Source organism: Lonchura striata, chromosome 6, assembly GCF_046129695.1.
Source record: "Lonchura striata isolate bLonStr1 chromosome 6, bLonStr1.mat, whole genome shotgun sequence".
NCBI lineage: Eukaryota > Metazoa > Chordata > Aves > Passeriformes > Estrildidae > Lonchura > Lonchura striata.
In genome coordinates, this window is record NC_134608.1 from 36990385 (window position 1) to 37014857 (window position 24473).

The 24473-nt window shown below is 42.0% G+C and overlaps 1 protein-coding gene across 6 annotated transcripts in view; it reads right to left on the reverse strand.

The window, feature by feature from the left end:
• Window positions 1–6843: 6843 nt before the first annotated feature.
• Window positions 6844–24473, reverse strand: part of MGA (MAX dimerization protein MGA) — a 58576-nt gene continuing 40946 nt past the window's right edge. For 5 of the 6 annotated variants that reach the window (XM_021533482.3, XM_021533481.3, XM_021533485.2 and 2 more), the window contains 8 exons: window positions 19652–19776; window positions 18275–18326; window positions 16409–16591; window positions 15608–15719; window positions 13869–14102; window positions 13050–13226; window positions 12476–12628; window positions 6844–11537 (listed from right to left, as the gene is read on the reverse strand). In XM_021533482.3, the coding sequence (XP_021389157.2) occupies window positions 10237–11537; window positions 12476–12628; window positions 13050–13226; window positions 13869–14102; window positions 15608–15719; window positions 16409–16591; window positions 18275–18326; window positions 19652–19776 (2337 nt within the window). In that variant the 3' untranslated portion in view covers window positions 6844–10236. The remainder of the gene's footprint in view (window positions 11538–12475; window positions 12629–13049; window positions 13227–13868; window positions 14103–15607; window positions 15720–16408; window positions 16592–18274; window positions 18327–19651; window positions 19777–24473) is intronic. The other variant, XM_021533484.2, reaches the window with a different exon arrangement.

Consider the following 24473-nt stretch of genomic DNA (forward strand, 5'->3'; position numbering starts at 1 on the left):
CTTCACATAGATGACAACAAATAGGAAGGACTGGGATTAATGGCAACTTCTTCATGCTTGCAAGTCTATCTGAAGAGCACCAAAGCACACATTTAACTTGCATGGATGGATGCATTTATTCCCTTTGCTAATGTGCAAATATAGGTCTAACTAGGGATGCTTTCCTTAAGCAGTGCCAATGGGGACAGAAAACAAATGTCAAATACAAGAAGATTGCACGCAGCCCATTAGTTGTCTGGCAGGATGACTGACTGAGAGGGAAATATAAAAGTATAGCCAGGTCACACTCTCATGGTGGTGAAAAAGAGAAAACACAGTGACTAAATACCAAAGTCACAGCAAACCCAAATATTACTCTCAGAATGACTAGAATTAGGAAGGCTAGAAGGTAGGTAGCAAGAGCCTAGAAATATTGCCCAGGAAGATGCACTATTTCCATCCCTTGATGTTTTTAAGTCCTGGATGGAGAAAGACCTGACCAGTCTAAGTTTGATCTCATGACTGCCCTTGCCCTGGACAGAAGGCTGGACTATAGATCTCCAGAGGGCCTTTCCTATGTGAATTTTTCTGTGATCCAATGAGTGCCTATGATTTGGCATACAGAGAAGGCAACTACTGACATTTCCATGACAACAAACTGGGTTTCTGCTGGTGTTGCAGCTTCCTGCAAAGAGAATAGTGCACTCTTCCTTGAGAGAAATGCCACAAAACCCCCAAGATTTATAGCACTATGTTCACTAGAGCTTTGTTTTCAATCTAGTGAAAGAATTAATAGGTTATCAGCTTGTTGCACAGTTGTTAATTTCTGCTTCTGTTTCAATTTTCCTTTTTTTTTTAAGGTAGTGAAGAGAAAATTACATGCAATCTTGCAAAAAGAAGATAATTACATCCTCCCCCTTTGGGAGACAACCAAAATGGCTTCAGCAAATACTCCCAGTGCCAGTGGGAGGCAGCCAGTCAGCAGCCAGGGCCAGCTGCATGTGGCTCAGCACAGCCAGCCCAGTGCTGTAAAGCATTTTCCTTCACCATTTGCCCTGTGGTCTTCCTCAATAGAAGCACATGAAGCGAAATGCTTGCAATGTTTTGTTCAAATACTGCAAATGAAATCTCAGCTGCAGCAACCAGGATTTGGAAACTGGGAGTTGGGCAGATCTGAGGCTGTAGTGCTGCTGTGGTCGGTCACACACCCGGGGGTGGTGGTAGGGCTGTGTGACCTGTGGGGGTGCCCGAAGCCCCTGTGGGCTCCTGAGAGTGCAGGCAGAGGATGGGGATGGGGACTCTGCTACACAGCTTCTGCCCTGGCAATGCCCTTGGGGGAGCTTGGGGATGCTAGAGACTGGGGCCTGAGGCAATGCAGCTACAGCAGCAGCTCTGTCCAGCCACACAAGGGCTCTGCCCTCTGCCACGTCCAGGTGTGCAGCACAGAGCACCTCCAGAGGCAGAGAGCTTGGTTTCCTGCACACTTCTCACTTGCACTGTCTGCCTCTCAGTCCGAGCAGAGGATCCAGCCCCCTGGGACTCACCTTCAGCCAGGAATAACTTCTGACTTGAGGCAATTTTAGTAGGTCACCAATGCTGCTGGCTTTTTCCTTTGGCAGTTATGATTTTCTTCCTCACCCTATGAAAATTGAGTTTTCTTTCAAACATGAATGTGCCCCTTGTAAGCTGATCTGCAATATAATTATTTTCTCCCTTGCTCAGCAAACTTTGCGAAACTGGACATTTTCCCCATCAAAGCCAGACAATGAGGCCTTGTCTACACTGGAGCACAGTAGTAACAATTCCCACTGTGGCTGCCATCAGTTCAGCTCGCCTGGTGGGAGCCGTTTATTAAATTTTTTTCCTGAAGACTAGCCTCCCGTTTCAAGTTGATTGCCCCACATGTCAGAGCCACAAAACATTTGTGGGGTGAGATTTTTTTGTCATGGGCATTCAAAAGCTAAGGAAGCAAATTCAAAGCTTTGCAAAGGCAGTCACAAACTGCAAGTCTGCTTGAGCCATTTTTTTAAAACCAAGTAGTCATTGTAATCTAGAAGTGCAGACACTGGGTGGGGAGCAGGAGTTAACCACTGTCCTTGCAAAAGGCTTGCAAGCACCTCCTTTTCCAGTCATGGTTTTATATCCAGTCACCTTAACAGAGTTAAAACGCAATCACATCAGACTTACACCATTACAAAAGGTATCAAAATAACCAGGCCAGGAAAATTGTACAGCTGTATTATCCATCTCATATGCAGAAACCTTCACATGTTCTTGAAGTTTGCTGAAGCTTGGCCCATCTGAAGTTATCCAGCCCCATAACCTGTCCCCCCATCAGAGGCCACACCACCGCCTCCCACACAGCCCAAACCCAGCCAGCCCCAGCTGAGCCAGCAGCTGCCCCCACCCTGAATCCGAGGGGCACGTGTGGGGCTCCCACGGACCCCCATCCATCCCAGTGCCCTGCTCCCACACAGGGCTGCCCAGGCTGGGGCACCTTGTCCAGGCCTGCTGCCTTTCCAAGGCTGAGCATACAAATGTGGCTCCAGCCAGGCCCCAGAGGGACACTAATGGTTGATCAAACCATGTTTTACTCTAGCTACATAACGTTTTATAGTAATATCCAGGTCCAGCACGTCTCCAAAATAAAGCACAGCATTAGTTCACACCTTCTCAAAGCTCAGCACTGTCCATGCCTCTGGCTTAGGCAGGGACAGACAAGGTTGTCTTATCAAGAGCTATTCCCCCATGGGCCATGGGGGGCCACGGGGGCCAAGGGCTCCTGGCCAAGGACAGCGCAGCTTCACCCGTGCCAGGCAACAGCTCCTGAAGGAAGAGGCACCTTTAGCTGCTCTTTACACAAACAGCTCCAACCTTCATTGAATACCAAAATAAACCAGACACCTTGTCTCCATTGAGGTCTTTCCTTAAGGAGAAAAGAAACTCAGCAAGGAATTCCATGATCCCTTCAAAAATTTTACTGCTGTTTTAGGACACCTTACGTTGGAAAATGTTTTGTGAATAAAAGAGTATAGCTGGCAAGCCCTCAGCCATGCAGAGGGCAGGGCGAGCCAGAGGGAAGCAGAAGAGGGCATAGAGATTGGTGTGACACTGCTGCTCTTCAGAAGAGAAAGCCCAGCACATGCTTAGCAGCTGACTTGGTGCCAGGCAAGTGTAGCCACAGGCCTGGGCTTTAAGCTGCTGGTGTGTGTGTGTCATGGCAGGCCAGGGAGCAGTGTGGGAAACAGCAGGGTCTAAGCCCCTTTTCCTTACACAGATGATGGGGCTCAAAAGTTCAGTCTTGAGGAGGCAGAAGGACTGGTGAAAGAAGGAGAGAAAGAGGAGCACCTGCCCCTCAGGCCAAGAGCAGCTTGTGCAGCTCCTGCAAGGGGCTCTGGCACACAGGGCACTGTGAAGGCAGCAAGGGATGGGTGGTGCAAGCACTGGCAGCAGCTTCCCCAGCTGCTTCTGCCAAACTACTGAGTCAGCTCCAGTGCAGACCCACCCTTCTTCTCTCACTGCTGCAGGAAATCCTGGCCAGGCACTGAAATGGAGGCTACAGCAGCACGTGCTGCTGCAACAGCCTTCAGTGGACAGTGGTGTGCTGTCTAAAAACACCTGTAAAGCTCTTATTGTCCTGCTAATGGGCTTCTTGTTAAACAGAACAATCAAGCAAGAACAACAGAACAAATCAAACAAATCTTGATCATACTTTAACTCTGAGAAGGTCCAGGAGAAGGGGAGGTGGTCATCAGTCCCCATCCCCATTGCCTGAAAACACACTGTAGTGTTCCATAAACCAGTGAGCTTGTGTCATGCATTCAATCCTCCCTTTTGGTTTTTTATGTAGATTAGGTCCAGCACAATTTCAAAAACAAATTCTGGCCTCTTTTTTTAAAGATGATTGGTATTAACACTAGGGTTACTTTACATTTTTTATCTAAAACTAATCACAGATCACTGGATCTGAAAGTCCAGGGCACCTCAGAGGCATAAAGTTTGATATCCTTGCAATGCTCAGTAGCTTCAGCTGCAAACTGGAGCCCTTTGCTCGGGTAAGCTCTGCAGACCCACACGAGCCTACAGACCTTGCCCAGAGGCTTTGTGCCCATACAGCTCCATGCCCTGGAGGAGCCAGGGAAGAGCTGCACACCCAGTTTTGCTGCTCTGCTGTGGGCTGCCACAGCCCTGCCCCAGCAGGCCTGGGGTTTGGCCAGCAGGACAGACCAGGAGGAGCTGGGCAGGCTGTTTCATACAGCTGCTAAGGAGTTAATCGGTGCTGAAAGCCGCTAAAAATGGCACAGAGCTTATGTCTGCGTATCTTTTTTTAGCTGCTATTTAATTGCCTGGTTTCAGCCCACGAGGCACAGCACGGGCACTTGCCAGGGGCACCGCTCTGCGCTACACCGGGGAACTACAGGGAGCCCTGTGCTCGGCAGGCAGGAAAGGAAGTCAAAGGCAGCAAGAAAGCCTGTCTCCTCCTCCTTGGAGCTGGTCCCATCAGGCTGGCAGAGAGACCGAGCCCTGCTCTTAGAGCACAGCAGCCTGCCTGCTCACACCCACGTAGCTGTGATAGCTGTGACTGCCCCTCATCACATCCACATCTTACACAGGCAGGGATCCTGGTCCCTGGCAGCCACTCCCATGCTGAGAGCTGAGACAGCTAAGGTGAAATGCTGCCTTCGGGTTCAAGTCCATCCACTCTGATTTCCAGCATCTACCTTACCTTAGAGAGCCAGGGCCAAGATCTCTAACACTGAGGAACCGTAATCCTGTACACTGACAGCCCTACAAAAAACAGGGAACCCTCACAAGAGCAAGATGAACCAGGTAAGTGACCACCATTAAAGCAAGGACAGGTCTTTGTGCTTTGTGTCACAGCAGCTCTGCTGGCAGCATGGAGCTGCTAGAGAGCAGCCCCACCAAAACAGGGGACAGCAGGGACATTCCTGAACACACCAGCAAGGTGAGACACCCCAGGCTGCTGGGCTGGATGTATAATTGGATTAGACAGACACAGCCATAGGTCCCAAAGGCCTCCCGGGCACGAGGATGTGGGATGTGCTGGTGCTGATGAGTGTGCAGGAGGTGCTGTGGCTGGAAGCCTGGGGCAAAGGCCTCTCCAGCAGCCTGAAACTGCATGGGAGGTTCATGCTGGCAGCCTGCGAGGCCCAGGCAGCTGTCAGGAGGATATACTGAGGCTTTCCTCTTCATCAGAAAAGACCCAGGTAAGTGGAGACTAAATCCTTCTAGGGGTAGAACTCTAAATAGAATGAAGACAGGAATACCTTCAGAAGAGCTCTCACCTGATCAGATGCCTCCAACTCCCAGGAGACACAAGATGGACAACTAAAGCACAAGCTGAGGCAACACAGACTTTAAATTAACAGGAACAGCCAAGTACACTGTGGTGTAATGATGCCTTCTTGGTCTGTGTAGCAGCAGTTAAAGGGCAAATAGATGAGGCACTGAGCAGCTCAAGTGACAATATATGACATTACAATTCCTCCACTACCATGACCCCAAATGGCAGTTATTAATTTAGATTCCATTCACTGCCAATTATGGATAAACTGGTCTTGCACGTTTTTGGATTGCATTTACAGGCTCAAATGTAGCTGTACCATCATTTACTGCACAGGCTCCCTGTAACTCTCTATTGTCAACAGAGTTTGTACCACCATCTGCATCTCCAAGAAAACAATGAATATGCTGGGAAACACAGATGCCCAGCACAGACTGTTGGCCTCTATTAGAAAGTTCTTTCCATTGCAAGGCTGACTGGATATACTTCATACTTATATCTTTCTATTCCAAGAAAAAGCTTGGAACTTTAGCCCTTAGAAAAAAAAAAAAAAAAAAGCTTTAACTTTAGTCCTTAAAATCAGGACTAATAGGATGAGGCCTTGCTGAAGAGTTTAATGAAAAAATTCAGAAAATAGGTTGACTGTGTCAACCATTTTTATTAATTCATTCCTGTAAGGTCTGATGTTCCTCTTTAAATAAAAATAAATTCTGTGACATGTCTTCTCCAGTCAATTGCTTACCCTCATGTGTAGTTGTTCTCTTCATTGTATTTTCTTTTGTCAGGTCTGTAAGACTAACTTTTCATTTGTAGAAATGTACTACATAAGAAAGAAAAAAAACCACCAAAAAAGGGGGGAAAACTAAACAAAGCCAACCAACAAAAAAATAAACAAATAAAAAAAATTCCTACCAAAATCCCCCCAGCCAACCACCAAACAAAGAACCCCCACACAAACTTGCACGTGTTATCTTCCAATCAGTGCACATGGAAGCCACAGACAGCTAGTTGTTATGGGCATTTTATCTATTTCTTTTTAAAAAGCCTCTCTCCTCTGACACTTCACTTAGAGGCAGATCTGCAAAGCTGTTCCATTAGGACAGCCCTTGTGTTCAACTTCCCTGAAGGAAACAGATACAAAGGATAAACCCAGGCTTGGGGTTGGGGTAAGGAATCTCAAGAGCGCTTTTTCTGTGGGCCTAATCTCTCAGTTCTCATTTTTTTTCTTTTTGTGCCACAGTCAAATGTTAACCCCCTCGGCTTCCTGCTTAGGGTACATCTTGTAGAAAAGAAAGTCCCTTTGGTGCCTTTTCTGCACTCAGCAAGTGAAAATCCCCTCTTGTAAGGGATGACATTTCCTGCATAGTGCCAAGACTAAAGGGAGAAATCTCTGAGTTGTCTGATCACTTGAACCAAAACCCAATGTTTGCACTGCCAAAACTTGGGCCTCGGAGCATTCATGTACCACTTGCTCAGGTCCAATGCCACATGTCACCAACAGCCCACCACCACGTCATTTCTGCTCTCTCTCTCTCCCTGTAACAAACTTTCAGAGCCAGTTTCTAATTGACCTTGATTGGTTTATTTTAGTTTTACACTTTGTCCCTCACATACAGTTAAGAGTCTTGTACTGTTAGATTTCTACAAAAATATCAATTTTCCAAAAGCAAAAAAGAGGGAAAGATATATTTTAATATATAAAAGGAAAAAAGCTAAATCTGACATTTCATTATATTCTTAAAAACATTCCAGTCTATTTACAGATGTGTAAAAAAACAAAGAAAATCTCCAGGTCTCTTGGTCAAGCAAGAGCGTGCTCCTTGCAGGGGTTTCCTTGTTTCTCCTTTTTCCAGAATCTTCTCTCATGGAGTGTTATATTCTATGATTATTGCCTCAAATGACAGCATATGTAATTTTTTAAATGGTTGGAAGCTTAAGGGAAAAGCAAAGAGTCCGCATTTAAATTCATAGCAAAACAAAGTGTTGCAGACATAAGACAGCGACACGAGCAAAACCCAAGAGCTTTTTTCAAACGTGCTTTGTTGGCTGGTAGAGCCCATCAAAGATCTTTCTCGGAACCACACCAAATGCCACTTTTTACAGCCACACTGGGGGGCTGTTCTTAGTTAATTCACTAGTAACATTTAGGGACCAAAAGGTTTTGCTGTCATCTTGACATTGTTACATTTTTACTGCTGTAATTTTTTTTTACTGCCCAGTGTCAAACAGTAATTCACGTAGAGAAATTTTATACTCCCAGATAATGAACAGAACATCCTCAAAAGCACATTATTTCTTTTAGATCATGTGTGATCAGTTATCATGTTACAGCCCCTCTGTCCCACAGAGAACACACAATTCCGTGTGCTAATTAAAACTGGCTGTTGGGAAACATAAAAAAGTGAGGTGCAGAAACAAGGGTTAATGACTAGGAATTTAAAAGTAATCACAGCACAAGTCTTGCTGCTGTTTCTCACACAGGAGGAATGAAATCTATTGGAAAAACAAATTACTACAAGTTAAAACAATAAGCAATTTCAACCTATTGGAAATATACAGAACCAGATTCCCAAGTAAATAAATGTGAGTCTGATGTAGTGCTAGTAAAATAATTTAGTTACTCCAGATTTCTACTAGTTTAAAATAAGGTTTAAATCTTTAATAATAAGCAACATTTGTTTTTATTGGTTTAAAATAAGATTTAAATCTTTAAGAAGAAGCAGCATTTTCTACTAGGTTAAAATAAGGTTTAAATACTTAAGAAGAAGCAGCATTTTCTACTAGGTTAAAATAAGGTTTAAATCCCTAAGAAGAAGCAGCATTTGTTTCTATTAGTTCAAAATAAGGTTAAAATCCTTAATAATAAGCAACATTTGTCTAAGTACTTTCTAGGATTGTAAATCCCCTTTCCTAAGGCATTAAGTGACAACTCTAAGACTCTGCAGGACTCTTCTAATGACCTAAACTCTCTTTTCCCAATCACTAATACTAGACTTGTATGAAATATTAGAATAGTAAATAGGCAAAAGGCAATAGATAGTTGTATGCAACTACTTTAAAACACACTGTTTAGAATGGCCAGGTGAAAAATCTTTTTTTTTAACGTAGTCTCTGGAGTAACTTTACACACACTGAGCTTGAAGGGCTTCTCTCCTCTGCGGCATAATATAAATAATAAAAATGCTGAGGAAACACACAAGGTATGTTTATTCCCTGATGGATCTAACTTAGACATGGATCCAGAAGATGCAAGGTACTGAACAGGGCTATGGTTGTACAAACACTGTTCCCTCACTGTGGAAGAACATCACTTGCAACACCTGCACAACCTCAGTGCTGGAAGCATGAAACTCCTGGATTACTGCATCAACAAAGATGGGCAATTTGGAGGGCAGGGCGTAATCCCAGCTACTGTTGCTGGAACAGTTAAGACATGGAATTACATTCCTAAACATAAAACAACATGCACCATCAAAATTCTGTATGATTTTCAATTTTCATGGCAACATTTTTTACCTTTTTGGAGTAGTTAAGAAGCCCCCCAAGCGCACTGTAACTTATATTTACAAACTTGATAGGAAAAGATTGTGTATACTCATTAACAAATCATCTCTCCAAGGCTGAAAACTTCATTTGTCAAGAAAACTAGGAAAACAGAAATTGTGTACAAAAATATAAGTATCTTTACAGTCTGTAGGCCCCTCACAGTTCAACAGCTGAAAAGTGAAGAGCATCTACAGGTTATTGAGTAAGCAGAGGCAGAGAATAAAAAATACATCTTGTGATTCAATACTGCCCTATTTCCCTGGTAATGAGCATTTTTGTTGACTTTTTTGCTATACACAGCTTGTGCAAATGCAGTGAGAAACCTCTGAGTACCTTTCCTGAATTTATAAAGAAATGAAAGGTTTGGAAAGCTATACACATATTTTCATATTTACATTCACATGTACATCTTGCTCACTAATGCCAGGCTACAAGACTCCTGAAAGCATTCTGTGTTTTCACAAAGCAACACTTGATATTAACATTCCCAGCCACCACAAACATCTTTAAGAATGACAGAAGGAAAGAAAATAGGACCTGGGAAAACACTCGAGCTACTTCAGCAATGTATTTAAAGACAGCAATAGGGTGCACATTTTCTTTCAACTCTCTGCAATTTTTTCTTACTGATGTCCTAAGCATCAGAGGGGGAAGTATTTGTGTGAGGGCAGGAGGTGAGAGTGAGGACAGTATTATTAATACGATCCTCCTTCTAATCACATTACGAAATGTGTTTTTCTTCCCCAGCAATGAGAGTTATAAGTGTTTATTAAAATGTTCTGTGCATAAGCTCTTAAAAAGTCTCTGCTAGAGAACTATCTAGCACCAAAGAAAAAAACCTTTTCACTTCAGCCCTCTGCAGTCCCTAATTTCCCTTCTGCTGCTCTAGTTATCAACTTTGGGAGTAACTATAACCTGATTTCTGCATATTTATCATATTCTGCAAATATTAAAACAAACAAATATGAACAATGCCATTTCTGCATAGATAATTTGCCTGGTACAAAAACAGATATTTTTTTTCCCCCCCAACAAGACAGCTGCCTCCCTATTGGGGAGAGAAAAAAAATCTCTCTCAACAGCCTCAGTTTCTCAGTCCCTTGATAAACTATTTCTGTGAATAACCCAATTTTGGAAGGGTACCATGTGCCCAGCAATGGTTATAGATCATCTTTGTTGTCTTGAGAAGGGGAAGGAGAACACCCAGAATACAGCAGTGAGGTAAAAGTACATCATCAGCTTAAAGTTTCCTAACACATACTTGACAATTTGGGGCCTGCCCCTCAGATGAACACAGTACTGATGCTATACAGAAAACAAGCATAGCAGACAATGGAAGCTGCTGAACAATGACACTGGCCATACTGCTCTAGATCTCTGCTCCAGTCTGATAAAAAAATCTGCACTTATTTGCCTGCTGAACTTGAAGGCAAGGTCCCAGTAGTATTCAACTTTGCAACCAGAGGAGCTAATGTGGGCATTACTTTGTTATCCTGTCCTTCTTGAACAGTTGCAGGTAATGAATTTTTTACCCCACTAGATGCCAGTTTTCCAACTACAGGTGCTAGTAAGGGCATCACTTTATTACTCTGCCCTTCTGAGTCCACTGGCACACTTGGCACTTTTAAACCAAGTGGTGCTAGCTTCGGCATGGGCCTCCACGACTTGTCAGCATTACCAGCTTCTGGATTTGTCTTCATCTGCAAAACTGGTGGGGTCACGTTAGTGGCATCTGACAAGGTTGTTACTGTTTTGCCATTCCCACCACTAGTTACAGACGGATTGGAAAGTGGATTCTTCATTTCAGTACCTATCACTATCTTTAAAACATCTGCCTCAGATGAAGGCTCCCCAGAGTTCTTGTCCCCATCACTAAGGTCATCATCTTCCAGGTGCAGCAGAAGGGGGCTTAAAGAGCCACCACCTCCTGGAACTTCAGAAAGGTCCTTAAAACTGCCTCCCAAACGGCCAAACTGGAAGGAAGACCCATCTGCAGCTGAGAGATCACTGGCTGTTCCCCGACGAGCTTCTGCATCTTTATGTGAGAAATCAGAGCTGAGGCCACCAGGCAGCTCAGACATGGCTGAGGCATCATCGTTCAGCTGCTGGTTGAGAAAGGCAATTTCATTGAGCAGCGAGGTGAGGGTTTCATCAGTGTCATCACTCTCCTCAATGCTGCTCAGTATCTCACTTGTATCCAGGTCTGCTTCTTCCATTGCCGAGGCTACTTTCCTCAATTCCATTTCTATCCTGGAATCTTTGATCTGCAGCTTGCGGAATGACAATTCTTTGGATTTTAATCTTTCCCCTCCAGAATCACCATCTTTCCTCCTGGTTTGGCTTCCTACAAACTCACCCATGCAGAGCTTTTTGCTGAAGGACTCCGGAGGTTCCTTTTTACATGATACATTCCAGAGTTGTGGAAGGGCATCTATATTTTCAAAGAAAACTTTCTTTGGACCTGTGGTATTTCTTCCATCTCCACCACTGTCTCCCAGACATGGTTTGGCTTTTTCTTCTGAAAGGACGTTGTCACTATTTGTAGTTTCAAGGGGTGCTGCAGCCAAGGATTGCTCAGAAGCTGGAGTACCTGCAGCTGCTGTTGCATTAGAATTTTTGTTTCGGTTCAGGTTTAGATTCATGCCTGCTTCAGCAGCCAGTGATGTTACATTAACAATCTTTGGCATCATGAATGAATCTTCACTTTCTGCAAAACCACACAAAGCATTATCCATTAGGGTATGTGCTAACTGTGAGGTAATTCCTAAGTAAGTATAATTAGCTCACTTTTAGGTCTTCCTCAACTAAATTGCAATTTAGACTGCTTAAACAACTCTGGTCAACTGAAGCTTTAACACACCAATAGAATAATTTTCAACTTGTAGAACAAGAGCAAGCTCCAGTGCAACCAACTGCAATGCCTACAGTTCAGATGGTGATGCACAAGGCAAACAAAATGAGAATTTTCCCTCTGTTTTTTTTATGCTTTGTTTTTATGATCACATCTTACAGTACTGGTTTTGTGCACTACAGAGACATTCCAGGGACTAAATGATTACCTATTTTCTGCCTCCAAGCCATTCCCTGTTAATAGCACTCAAGATTTTTCCCAGCCCTACATCTGAAGTGAACTTTCCTTTTTCATTATGACCAAACACCTACAAGGAAGCAGAAAGTGAGTGGCCTGGTTTCAGCACAACAGATGGCAAGCAGAACCCTGCTGCCAGGAACTACCTCACACCAAGACCCAATGTAGCATGAGGTCCTGAAAAACAGCCCTCCCATGGGCAGCAGAGCTGGCAGGGTATGGGAAGGGGTTGTGCTACAGTCAGAGTCTGGATGTTACAGGCAAAGATTTTCAGCAGCCCCACTATCGCTCTGAACTGAAGCTTCCCCAGGAGGATGCGTTACACCATAGACACATCCCAGTAGCTACTGAGTCTGCTTCCCCTCAGGAAAGTCAGGATAAGTTAAGAGGATAAGCACCTCTGAACTGTTCAAAACATTTAATAGTGATTTTCTTTGAATACTCACACAATAACACCTACGGCTACTCCCTAGTGAGAGAACAATTTACCTTCAGCTTTGCAAGGATAATGTTCCCCACATGCAAGCACCAAGATCCATGAAAAGCAAAGAGCTTACCTGAATGGGGTGGTGTAGTTGATACCACTGTTGAGGGCGCTGGATTTCCAGCAACAGTTGACAATGTAATAGGAATGGTAGAGTTAGTAAGGATTCCTTTTACTTGGACAGGAACTGTTGATCCTGGCAGTTGAATCATCACAGAAGTAACACCTTATCCAAAAAAAGCAAAACAGGGGATAAAGTGGAAATAAAAGCCTTTCAGATTCTCAGATACAGTACTTTCAGATACTTCAGATACTCCTGGAAAACAGGAGCAGTGCACTTCAAGGCAAGACTTCAACAACATCTTAAAGTAGTAAAAAAAGAAACGCAGAGTGGTTATGTGATTAGGAATTCTTCCCTATGTTTCCCTAATTTCTGAACAACAAAGTTTTAACACATTTTATTAACCTCTTGATAAACTGACAGTTTGAATTAATGACATCTAATCTCTCTTATCAGAGTCAAGTTCTACCTCAGCCAAGTTGCAAAAAAATTTGAAATACTAAAGCAAAATTTAGTAACTTCATAAATTGCTCTGTAGATCTCTGAACAGCATTATACTGATTACCATGATCCCACCTGATCCTACCTGGCTGTGTTGTCATGGTAGTACCAACCCCTCGAGGCTTTAATTCAGCCTGCAGCAGTGTGGAAGGAACAGCTGCCACCTGCCCTGGGACCAGAGGGCTCTTCAGCGTAAGCACCTGCCCCTGTGGAGTCATCACTACGCTTGCAGCCGTGAGTGTGAGAGAGGCTGAGGAGTCCTCTGCAAGAAAAGAAGTATGTAAAACACTCATTTATTCTGGCACAGCACCCTGTGAGCCAGCATTAGGTACAGATCTGGAAGGAGTCATTCTTTTGTTCCTTTGTACATTTATGACATGAAGGTCTCCACAATATTGAACACTTCTCTACCAAGTCTCAGCTATAAAAAAAAACTCTTCAGTGTCTGACAACTCTGCCATTTAATTTAAGAGCAAACTACCACCATGTTGAGAGAGGGAGGAGGGAGGATTTAAAGATTCTGGTCTAGCAACCCCAGCATTCTGGGGGGTTGAACTTCAGGTTTTGAGTCAGCAGAAAAAGAACCACCTTCAACTCTTAGAAAGTACTGCTGGATTGCAGTGAAACTCCCTGAGATTAAAGGACAACTTATTAAGAATTTACTTCCCATCATTCTGAAACTCTGAAGTCACGTTCACCTGAAGACCCCAGTCATAGTGGTCTCATCCTTACTGAAAGCAAGTGGTTTCCAAACCTATCATATGGACATTTCCCGGTCCTATGCACAATTCTGCTTCAGGAGTGAGGCTGCCTGTACAAGCCAGCTGGCATTCTGCCTTCCCACAGGGTGCAGCTTCAATGGCTGTCTCCCCTTGATGCAGGACATGCACCAGTTGTAGCCCACCTGTGGCCCGGACTCCTCTCCTGGCAAGTATCAATGGCTTTCCCCTTCTGTTTGTCATCGCTATCGGGGCTGGCTCTCTGGGGGCAGCAGAGGATCCTTCCTGCTGGGTGCTAGCAGTGGAGGGTGCAGCTGATTTCTGTGGCTCAGGATCTTTCTTCTTTTTTTGTGCTTCTGTTGCTTTTTGTTTAGCATAAATATATTCCAGCTTCTTCAGGACAACCTCTTCTGTCTTTCCTACAGAAAAATCATCAGAGAGTCAGCCTACTTTCAAACTCTCTTTCCAAAATTAAAATGCTGAAGGTAGAACTAATAATGTTACTGTGACACTATTCAATTACTATAAAACAGATAACCATCATCCTCACCAAGTAAGTAATATACTTAATATCAGAGTGAAGCAATTACCTATTTATTCCAGTATTTTTTTTCCCTTCAAAAACATCCCCACATTTTAGAATTTTTCTGCCACTTTGATAAGCAGAAATCAGCCTGGACAAGCATATCCTCTCGCTGAACAAGTACTAGTAGAAAACACCCACAGCTATAAAAAAATCCTCCCACATCTCCTAATGATAAACATATGACTATTGGATAAAATGTTACCTTTACCTGGAATTAAATTTCTTGGACTAATGAACCCTGTTACTCAAATGACATTTGAATGTAAACTCACAGAGTTTATCATTACCATGAAAATTCTAACCTTGGACAAACAGATTTCATAAATAATTTGTTTTCTGCATATACATACAGTTTTATATAATCCAAGTTCAAGTGACTATACTAGCTTGTTTTCTGCTTAGTGTTTATGTTCTAACATCATGGTATATCTTTAAGTAAGTCTACATTTAACTAACTGTCCTGAGAGAGGACATTTTCCTCATCAAATCTGAGGTCTCTCTATGAATGCAAAAGATCAGATAACGACTTTGTGAAGTTATTTGCTTTCATTCTTTGCTCAATAGGCCTCTTATACATTTTTAGATTACTAGACTTCACTACAACACCTTTTACTTTTTATAAATCAAATACCTTATATATGCATTAATGGATTAATGTAAATACAAAGGTTAGGTTTAAGTATTTTTAATTTCTACTTTACAGGTATTCTGATGTTTATAGTCCCAGACTGTGAGATTAGAAGAATGTTTTGTTTGTTCACACATTTTGACACTGGTTGAAAACGTGTTGCAGCCTTCCTACCCTTCCAAACAAGACAGAAAGACACAGTAAGTACAAGATGTAATGTCTAGATGAGCAGCAGCTTAGAAACTACTGCAGTTTTGTTCTGTGTACAGAGATGACACCTTCTAGCCCATAGAAGCACTGGTTCTTGGGAAAACAGGATAAGGAGTCACTTGCAAAGCTCTGCAAGGAGTTGGAGGTTTCAGTACAGCTCTGAAGAGCTGAGCAGAAAAGGCATTTCAGGAAGTGACCAGTGACAGAATGAAGTGACACCATCACCATCACCCCAAGCTTCAGGAACCCAAGCCTGTGGCTCCCAGCACAGAGAGTGCTCCACACTTCCTTTAGGCATGAAGAAAAACAAAAGCCATTTCTAGCAACATGATGACCCTATCACTGAGTCAGACCTTAGCACAACTTTGTTTGGCATCACAAGTCTGAATTTTATGTGAACCAATGACACACCTGGATCCACCAAATACTCCATACATTCTCACTCCTAAAAGCCTTTTCTTTCATTATTACAGCTAGTTTGCATCCAAAACCAGTCTCACCTGAAAGCGTGGATACTTTTCGGATCAGACCATCTCGTTTGCGTGTCAATAACGTCTTCTGTCCAATAAACTTATCTGCCTGATCTGTCAGTCCTTGGATTTCCTCAAAGGCCTAAAATAGGATCAGGGAACTGATTTATAAACCAACGACACACAAAATAAGTTTTCCTTCACAGAAACCTTTACAAAATTTATTTTCAAATTTCTGTAATCCTGAGAAAATAGGATTGAGAGAAAGCATGTGAAGTACCATGAATGCTAGCTTTCCCTAAATGCTAGTTGAAGACTAATATCTTGTTTGCCCTTCCTCCAAAGGTAAGCAATTTTTAAGAAAAACCCCAAACTTTTATCTTCTAGTTTCTAGGCACAGTTGATAAGCATAATTACATACTTACCATTCATGTTTAGTTTCCTGTCATTTACATATTTACTATTAAGCTTTTAATGTCTGTATAATGCCTAATGGAATGCTATCTTCTCAAGCATTAAAAAAGTAATGGATTTAATAGATTTAAAAATTTCCTTAAACCACTAAAGTAAACCACTAAAGAATTAAGACATAACGTTCTGCAGTTCACGAAGAATACAAGGGGAGGGCCAATCCAAAAATATATGTTCATGTCATCAAGACTAAGCTTTTCAGAATACAGATTCTTTCAGGTATTGTTTTGCTCTAGAGAGTCCAGCAGCAATGACAGAAGTCCCCTCTACGCTGGGACTCACCTGAAGAGTTGATATTAGCATAATTACTCTGCCCAGATTAAATGATTCTCCTCCTCACTTAAGCTCCAAAATACCTACCTGCTTGAGAATGTAGCATTTGGAGACCTTGGGAAGGTTCAGCAGCCCCAAAACTTTCTTCAACTTGTCAAAGAGACCTCTCATTTCATTACGTCGCCGACGTTCGTTTGCTGTATGTGTCTGGCGGTAATGAGCAAAGGCTTCAGCCTGGGACTTCAGCTTTCTTTTCCAGGTCTGATGCTTCTGCAGGAGGAGCAACCAGATTGACCAGTGTAAGCAAAGGCGGCAGCGCAATGGCAGACAATGTTCAAATGCATGTGAGATATACAGCCTTTCTACAGACACCTGAAGATTCCACGTCATGCTATCCTGCTAGTATGTTTTCCTGGAAGTTCAGAATCAGAAGGACACACAGTAAGAAATTAAATGCTGTCCAAAGAAGTGACCAACATAATCACATCAACCCTAACGGAAAAGAGCACGAGTCCCTCCAGTTATGAGCTGTTATTTTTTGCAGCACAAAACTACTTAGATAAAATCACAGCATTACAACAAAACTGTGTATGTTTCAGTCAAGTATTTTTTGTTTGCTTGTCAAGAAAGCCTACCAATGAATTAAATAATTACAAAGTAATTACAAGTATCAAATACAGGAGACTTCAATCTTTCCCTGGAGTCAACTAAACTAGTCTGATTTCCATTTTCTTTCATAGGTTCATTATGGGTTGGTGCCAAAGAGACATTGTAAGTCAGAATGTGAAAGATGATATTGACATTTATCACCCCAGACATCCACCAACAAACTGAATGCAACCAAGATTTGAATTTGCTTAAGTTTCTAAAAAGATTGCCAGACAATAAGCAAAATTACTGACCTCCACAGATTTAAAAGTTTGTTATATCATCATTACTCTTCCAAGTTTTGTACAGCTATGCTATTTATTTAATGGGGAAGTAATGAATACAGTTTTTTAGATAATTTGAGGTCTGCTTCAAACCCCAGAACATGAGTGAAAAGACTCCTCACATTTAGTGATACTATTTCTGAGCCTGCTGGATGAGGAGGAATCTGAAGACTTGTCTCCTGAAATTTGGCTCTTGAGAGATGTTTTGCTCTAAGTGTCAGACTTGAGCACAGTACAGATGCAACTACTCCTGTGTTGGCCATGGGTCCCTGCCAAGGCAGGGCCTTACAAAGTAAATTCAAGGGCAGAGAGGAGGACACATGGAAAAGGTGAGGCAGACAAAGCATCCTGGACCCCATCCAGGGGTCTCAGGCAAAGGCATACATCCCATCCTGCTCTAATAGCTAAGACATACACCAGGTTCCCACCACACTCAAAGCCCCACCCCACCACAGCAGGAAGCCCTAGAGTTGACATCAAGTATATCACAGACAGTTATGGACACAGAAACTGGCTTCAGAGCCACCCAAAAATACAGCACAAGATTCTGAAGGACTGCAGCGAGTATTGGTTTGAAAGGATTCTGTGATATCCTTAACTTGCCTAAACACATATTCAAACTTCTGTTTTTAGAAATACTTCATCCAGTGCTGTGCCTATATAATTCTACATACTGTCTTCAACACATGAAAATTTTGCTCATTTATTATTTTAAGTGTGCTGTAAAAATTATTCATGCCAAGAATACAAAACCGAAGCAAGTGTAGTCATAAATAAAAGGCAGATCTTCCTCCTGAGGCTAAAGCTGAATCTGAAACCCACTGATGCCAGCACCAGTCCTTTGGCCTTAAGGAGATTTGGACTGAGCAAATCACCCCCCGCCCAGTACATTTGGTTTCTTGCATTTAATCACAAGTATCTGCAAGGCAGATAAATCACATTAAGAGCTGAATGTGAGATGAAAGTTTATTTTTAAAATGGAGGTGTGATACTATAAGAAAAGAGGAGAGCAAACATATACCTTTGAATGTTTTTCTGATAATGTTTCATCCGAAGAATTACGAGGATGGTATCTGGAAGAAAGGTAAAAAGTTTTTCCCAATGCTACTCATCTCATACATTCTATCCTCATTAACTATATTCCAACAGTCTAGAATTGCTCATTTTTATGCCTTGAAATTAACTTTTCTTGTGTGACTGCATAAAAGCAGGATACTGTTCAGTTTTCAAGAAAGTGAACTCTTATCTCCAACGCCATCATCCTGGAAATAACTGAGCTGTTCTGAAAGCTGTGAAATTATCTCAGAGTGCAAAAGACAAACTATTTTACTATATGCCAAAAAGAATAAATTCAGCTTGTGACTGTTAGCTGCATAAAGTATCTTTTTAAATTATGTTTTGGTTCTGTTTTTAATAAACACAGACTTAATATAGATGGAGAGCAATCCCTCCCCCACCAAGAACCACCAATCAAAATCCTCACATTTATTACAATCCTAATATAACAGCAGCTTCTTCATATTTCAGGAGCTGCAACAAAGCAAACACACATTTGAAAACTGTTTTTTACGAAAAATGACATCTGTTTTTCTCTCTCACTGAAAGACCTTTAAAACTTAAAGCAAAGTCACTACCTAAGGATAAAAGTTGAGCTGTTATCCTTAAAGAGGAGGAAAAAAGAGAGAACTATCTCTGTAGACATATAGTAGCGCCAGTTTTTTCAAAGTTTCTAAAAAAAAAATCTTCAAACAAAATGATAGATACAACATTCCCCACTCTTTTGTTTAGTGCAACTGAGAAACAGCCATGACTATCATTATATTCCTCAGGTAAGCCATATTTTAATTTTGCCTTTGTCATTATAAATGCAAGGGCAGCAACAGTAACAAAAACAAACCAACCAAAAAAATTAAGCCAAGCTATCCAACCATGGCAGACTATATGCCAAGAAGAAAATACTTTCTTTGCTGGGGCAGTGGTCCCAAAGACATCTTTCATTTACAGCACCAGGGATTAACCTAATGACTGTTCCTGCCCAGAAGTCCACCAGCAAGAATAAACAAAGGTTGCAAAATCACATTTAAAACAAAGACAACCCTACTAATTTTCAGTTTGCAGGAAGGGAGGCTATTAGTTCATTAATTATACATTACAAGGTATATCCCCATAAACAAATTCATTAGAGGGGAAAAAGAAAAAGGCTAAGACACCTTGAAACTACTCTTAGTGCTGCCAGCACCATCCTCACAGACACTGGGAAGCACCAGTGCTGAGGAAGGCATGCAGAAGCCTTGCTTTATCTTGCCACCACATTACACCTGCTGTTCAATGGGATCACTCGACGCCAGCCCAGCAGTAGGATACACAAGTGTGTGCAGTGCTCTCCAGGGGTGCTTACTTCTGGTCGGAGGGTTCGATATGAGCAGCTGTGGCCTTCAGACGGGCAATGTTAATCTTCTCTGAAAGCTCCTCCACGGTCTCAATGTCCACCTGCTCGTCATCCTCTCTGTATTCCCACGCATCCTGGAACAGGTTTTGTTTTGGTTTTTTAAAATGAGTATCTACTCAGCAATAGCGCTCAGGCCAAAACAGTTTCACTTCAGTCTCATATGAGATTGCATGATAACATTTAAACCATCAAGGAGTCAACATCTCCAGCTACACTGGTCAATAAACAGTGCTAAGCAGGGAGTTACTTTAACTGTCACCCCCAAGAATTCCTCCCACTAGCAACTCTGTAAAAAGCATTTTAATAAGGGCAGAACCCATCTCTGTCCTTAATGTTCTTACTATGGGTGAGAGAAAAGCCTTCACAGGGCAGAGTTTCCTGCCCCCGTTTTCAAGTTAAATTAAACTGCCTTTACAACCTAATACCATAGACTTTCGCTAATTCACTTTTTTACAGAATTTGAAACAGTTATCACCTTAATAATGGTCTCTCATACCTAACACAGCAGAAGACAGGATATCATACAGTCGGGCTTTTTGGATCACATAGCAAACTGCTTACATGATGAAGAGTAAGATTTTGGCTCTTTCCAAAATGCTGCCCAATCATTTTACATGTTTGTTATATTCTGAAGAGTACGTTTTCTCCATGCTTGCCGGACCAAGAAAACTTGCTAATTTGTGAAGCGAGAGATAAGGAACAACTGCAGTTCTGTAGCAACGACAAGAGCTAAATATCAATCTTGTGGCCATCTCTAAGTCCAACTGATACCCCTCTCCCAAGAAAACATGCCCGTTCAACAAATTGGTTTGTATTACAGTTTTTTGTGAAGTTTTTTACATTATAATCTTTGTCTGATTACAACGAATAATTAAGAACTCCTCCTTAAGCATGAAAATGTAATTACACTTCCGTTCGCTATTTCACCCAATTCCCTAAATTACCCTGACTAAACAGAAACTATTCAAACAAAGATACCACTGAAATCACAGAACTACTGACCAGATACTGCCATTATGAAAATACTGCATGTACAAGAGGTACGCTCAACGTTTACCCATTTCTTTATACAAAGAGCACTTCACATTCTTGCCTGCTCCCCATGCTCATTCATAAAACCACCTTGATGCTGAAAGCCTCCTGATACTTCCTCTAAGCTTTTCCACTTTATACAGTATCACTTCTGTGACGCTTATGAACAAAAGATGCAGTGGGCAGATCTACCTCTCTAAACAACACTTGGACATCATTACATTGCAGGAAACATGGTCAGGCAGGATAGTTCAAAAAAGATGCTACAATCCAGAAAGAGGAAAAGGACCCCAGGAAATTAGCTTACCATTGGCTTACCATATAAACACTGTTGTCATAAAGTTTTCCAAGTGCTGGTCAGTTATATTGGGCTAATCAAAGTGTTGATTGCAATTATCTAGGCTAGAGCTGCTCTAGACTGAAACAGTCTGCATGCTATCAATATTAGAAAAATGGCATTCAAAACCCAGTATGTGGCATCATTTTCATGAAAGATGGTAAAAAAAAAAAATAGAAGTAAAAAACTCCACTGCTCACTAAGAACTTAATATCTTTAAGTTTACACATTCTGAATGTGGATATATGAAAAAACAGAAGTAACTCATTTTTTCATTCTTACATCTAGCAACAAAAGGAAAAATCCTTCTAGTTGGTAAATCTTTCCTCTCTACCCTGAATTCCTAGCAATAGGAAAAATATCTCACTCTTGAAGATCATCAGAAATAAGTAGTTCTGACATTGAGAACAGCTATTCCTATAGAAGTATATAGAAGAACCTGCCATAGGCTGAACCTTATCCATAGTTCAGCATGATTTTTGAAGACTGTGGAAGCCCTACCTTTCTAGCATCACTCAATCAATACTACTTTCAGTCTTTCCAAGCTACTTCCTATAGTTACATAAATTCTAAATGCCTTTAAGTAAGGGTAAAATACCTTATAGGATGAAGACTCCAGAGGAACAGTATCACTCTGTAACAGAGTTCTGAAGTTGTTATGGAAATTACAGCATTTTTTCCCTCTCTTCATTTCAGTACCTGTTTCTAAGCCCTGTCCTCTGATTTTTGTCTGTTCCAGGCAGTCTAAACCCCTGTTGCTGATATCTAAAGAGCAAATTGCCTGATGGTAGAAGATCCTCAGCAACAGTGCTGAGGGAAGTGGTTACATAGCAGTAATGACAGGACACCATTGCACACTACCCAAGTCAATGTGCAATTTCTCGAGCTGCCTTCCATGCAGATTTCACACATACTCTGAACTAAAAGCTGACAACATGCAAGAGATTGTTAGAGAATTTATATTGTCTGCAAAATGTATCACTTGCACTTTGCATTAAGCTTACCATTTTATAATAATTGGTAACAGTCCTTATAATTTCAATGTTTGGCTGAATGACTGAAAAATACTTTTAAACAACACTTAGAATGCAGTGTCTTCCCAGACACAGAACCTGTTTTTAGAGTAGTAAGGTGAACCGTGAGACTCTTACCTGTAGCATTATAATACCAGAACAATCCCTGGCATGGTCTTGGCTTATGCCAACAAGGACTTGTGAACAATTAGGAGCCACAGCCTGTGACTTAGCCCAGGCTAAGCAGTCCTTCTCAGCAGGAACTCTGTGTACAATCATCATGCCTTGGAGATCAAGGGTTTAGCATTGCCTCCCAAACCATCGCACTTGAATTTGTTCAGACGGCAAGTCCTGATACTCATTAGTCTACTTCTACAGATATTCCCAGAAGGTTTCATTCATATCACCAATCCACAATAATTAACCATCCTAAGCTTCTCTTGATGCAACTCTTGGTAAGAAATGCAGATGGGCAAAAATATCATCTCAGGAACCTTTCTGTTGAGCATAGGATACTAGAATAGTCTCTATGTCAAGGATATAAAGTCAGCACAAAGAAGGAAAGTAATCTGAGGGGCACTGATGTACAAAACAAAGAGCAATTTACCAGTGTGGTAAAATGTGCTAAGAAATAAACAGTAATAGCTACTACAGGTAGGCAGCAACCTTCCTGAGTCCCACCGGAGTTCTCTAAGGTTTTAAATGGCCATCTGCTCAGCAACCAAAACCAGTCCACATTCCAAACTAATATAGGAAGCGCGGTCTTAAGTATTTCCACTAAACAAAATTATTAGTGAACTTGCATGTAGTCTTTGTTTCCATCATTTAATGAAGCAGATAAACACCCTCTACTAGCCTGTTTACATGATCTGACTTCATCCAGCCTGACAAACAGTACCAGTGCAGCCTGTCTTGTAACCACTATAATGAGAGAAGAGTACATTCCTGTGAAAAATAACATGTTTAAATCCAAAACTGATTTCTCCATTAGGCACTGACGTGCTAACTCAACTTGCCAGCAACAGTGATTAACAAATCCAAATTCCAGACAGGTTTTTACAGTCCCCCAAGATCTCACTCCTCAGCTTTACTGCTCTTGAACCAAAGCTGCCTTATCGTATTCGTGTGAGCTTGCAGGGAAGACATACCTTAGATGGCTTTCCAAACCATATTAGTCAAAACCTGTGCAATATGTTTCTTCCAAAACAAACATTTCTTATAATTTCTAATATTACTCATTTGCTTCATCATCCTTTTGCAGGAGAAAGAAAACAAGTTTTCAAACATCAACCTTGATAAAAGACTACTCTGAGACCCAAACACTACTGTTGGTTTACCAACAAATTCCTAAGACTACCATGTCTGGAAAGTTTATCTGGCATCAGGAATGAAATAACAGTGGTTCTCAAAACTTGATGATAACTCTGCTCAAGTTATTAAAGGATACAGGACATATGAAACTGCCATCACCCAACTGAAGGCAAGACAGCAACAATTCAGTTTTCCACTTAAAAGAACTTCCAAATATAACATCTGTATTCAGTTTTTTCACCTTCATGCAGCTGAAATGCTATCATCTTGTCCAAGAACAGTGAGATGGAATATGAACTGATTAAGTCAATTTTTCTGGAAGTTGAAGAGATTATCCAAAAGCCAGAGTTGTCCACTTGGCTATCATGGAATAATAGACTATCCTGAGTTACAAGAGACCCACAAGGATCACTGAAGTCCATTCTCTTGGCCCTGCACAGCACCATCTGCAAGAATCACACCACATGCCTGAGAGCATTGTCCAAAGTTTTCCTGGACTCTGTCAGGCTGGTGCTGTGACCATTTCCCTGGGGAGCCTGTTCCAGTGCCCAACCACCCTCTGGGTGAAAAACCCTTCCTAATACGCAACCTAAACCTCCCCTGACCCAACTTCATTTCATTCCCATGGGTTCTGTCACTGGTTACCACAGAGGAGAAATCAGTGCCTGCCGCTCCTTTTCCCCTCGTGAGGGTGTTGCAGACTGCAATGAGGTCTCCCCTCAGTCTCCACCAGGCTGAACAGACCAAGTGACTTCAGCCACTCATTATAGAGCTCCTCCTCACTCCTGTAAGGCCCATCGCCACCCTCACAGCCCTCCTTTGGATGCTTTCCAACAGCTTAATGTCCTTTTTAAATTGTGGCACTCTAAGTCGCACACAGGGCTCGAGCTGAGGCTGCCCCAGTGCAGAGCAGAGTGGGACAATTCCACCCCTTGCCCAACTGGTGATGCTGTGCCTGATGCCACAAGACAGGCTTGGCCTTCCTGGCTGCCAGGGCACTGCTGGCTCACATCCAGCTTGCCACAGAGCAGGACCCCTGACTCCCTTTCCATGGCACTGCTCTCCAGCCTCTCATTCC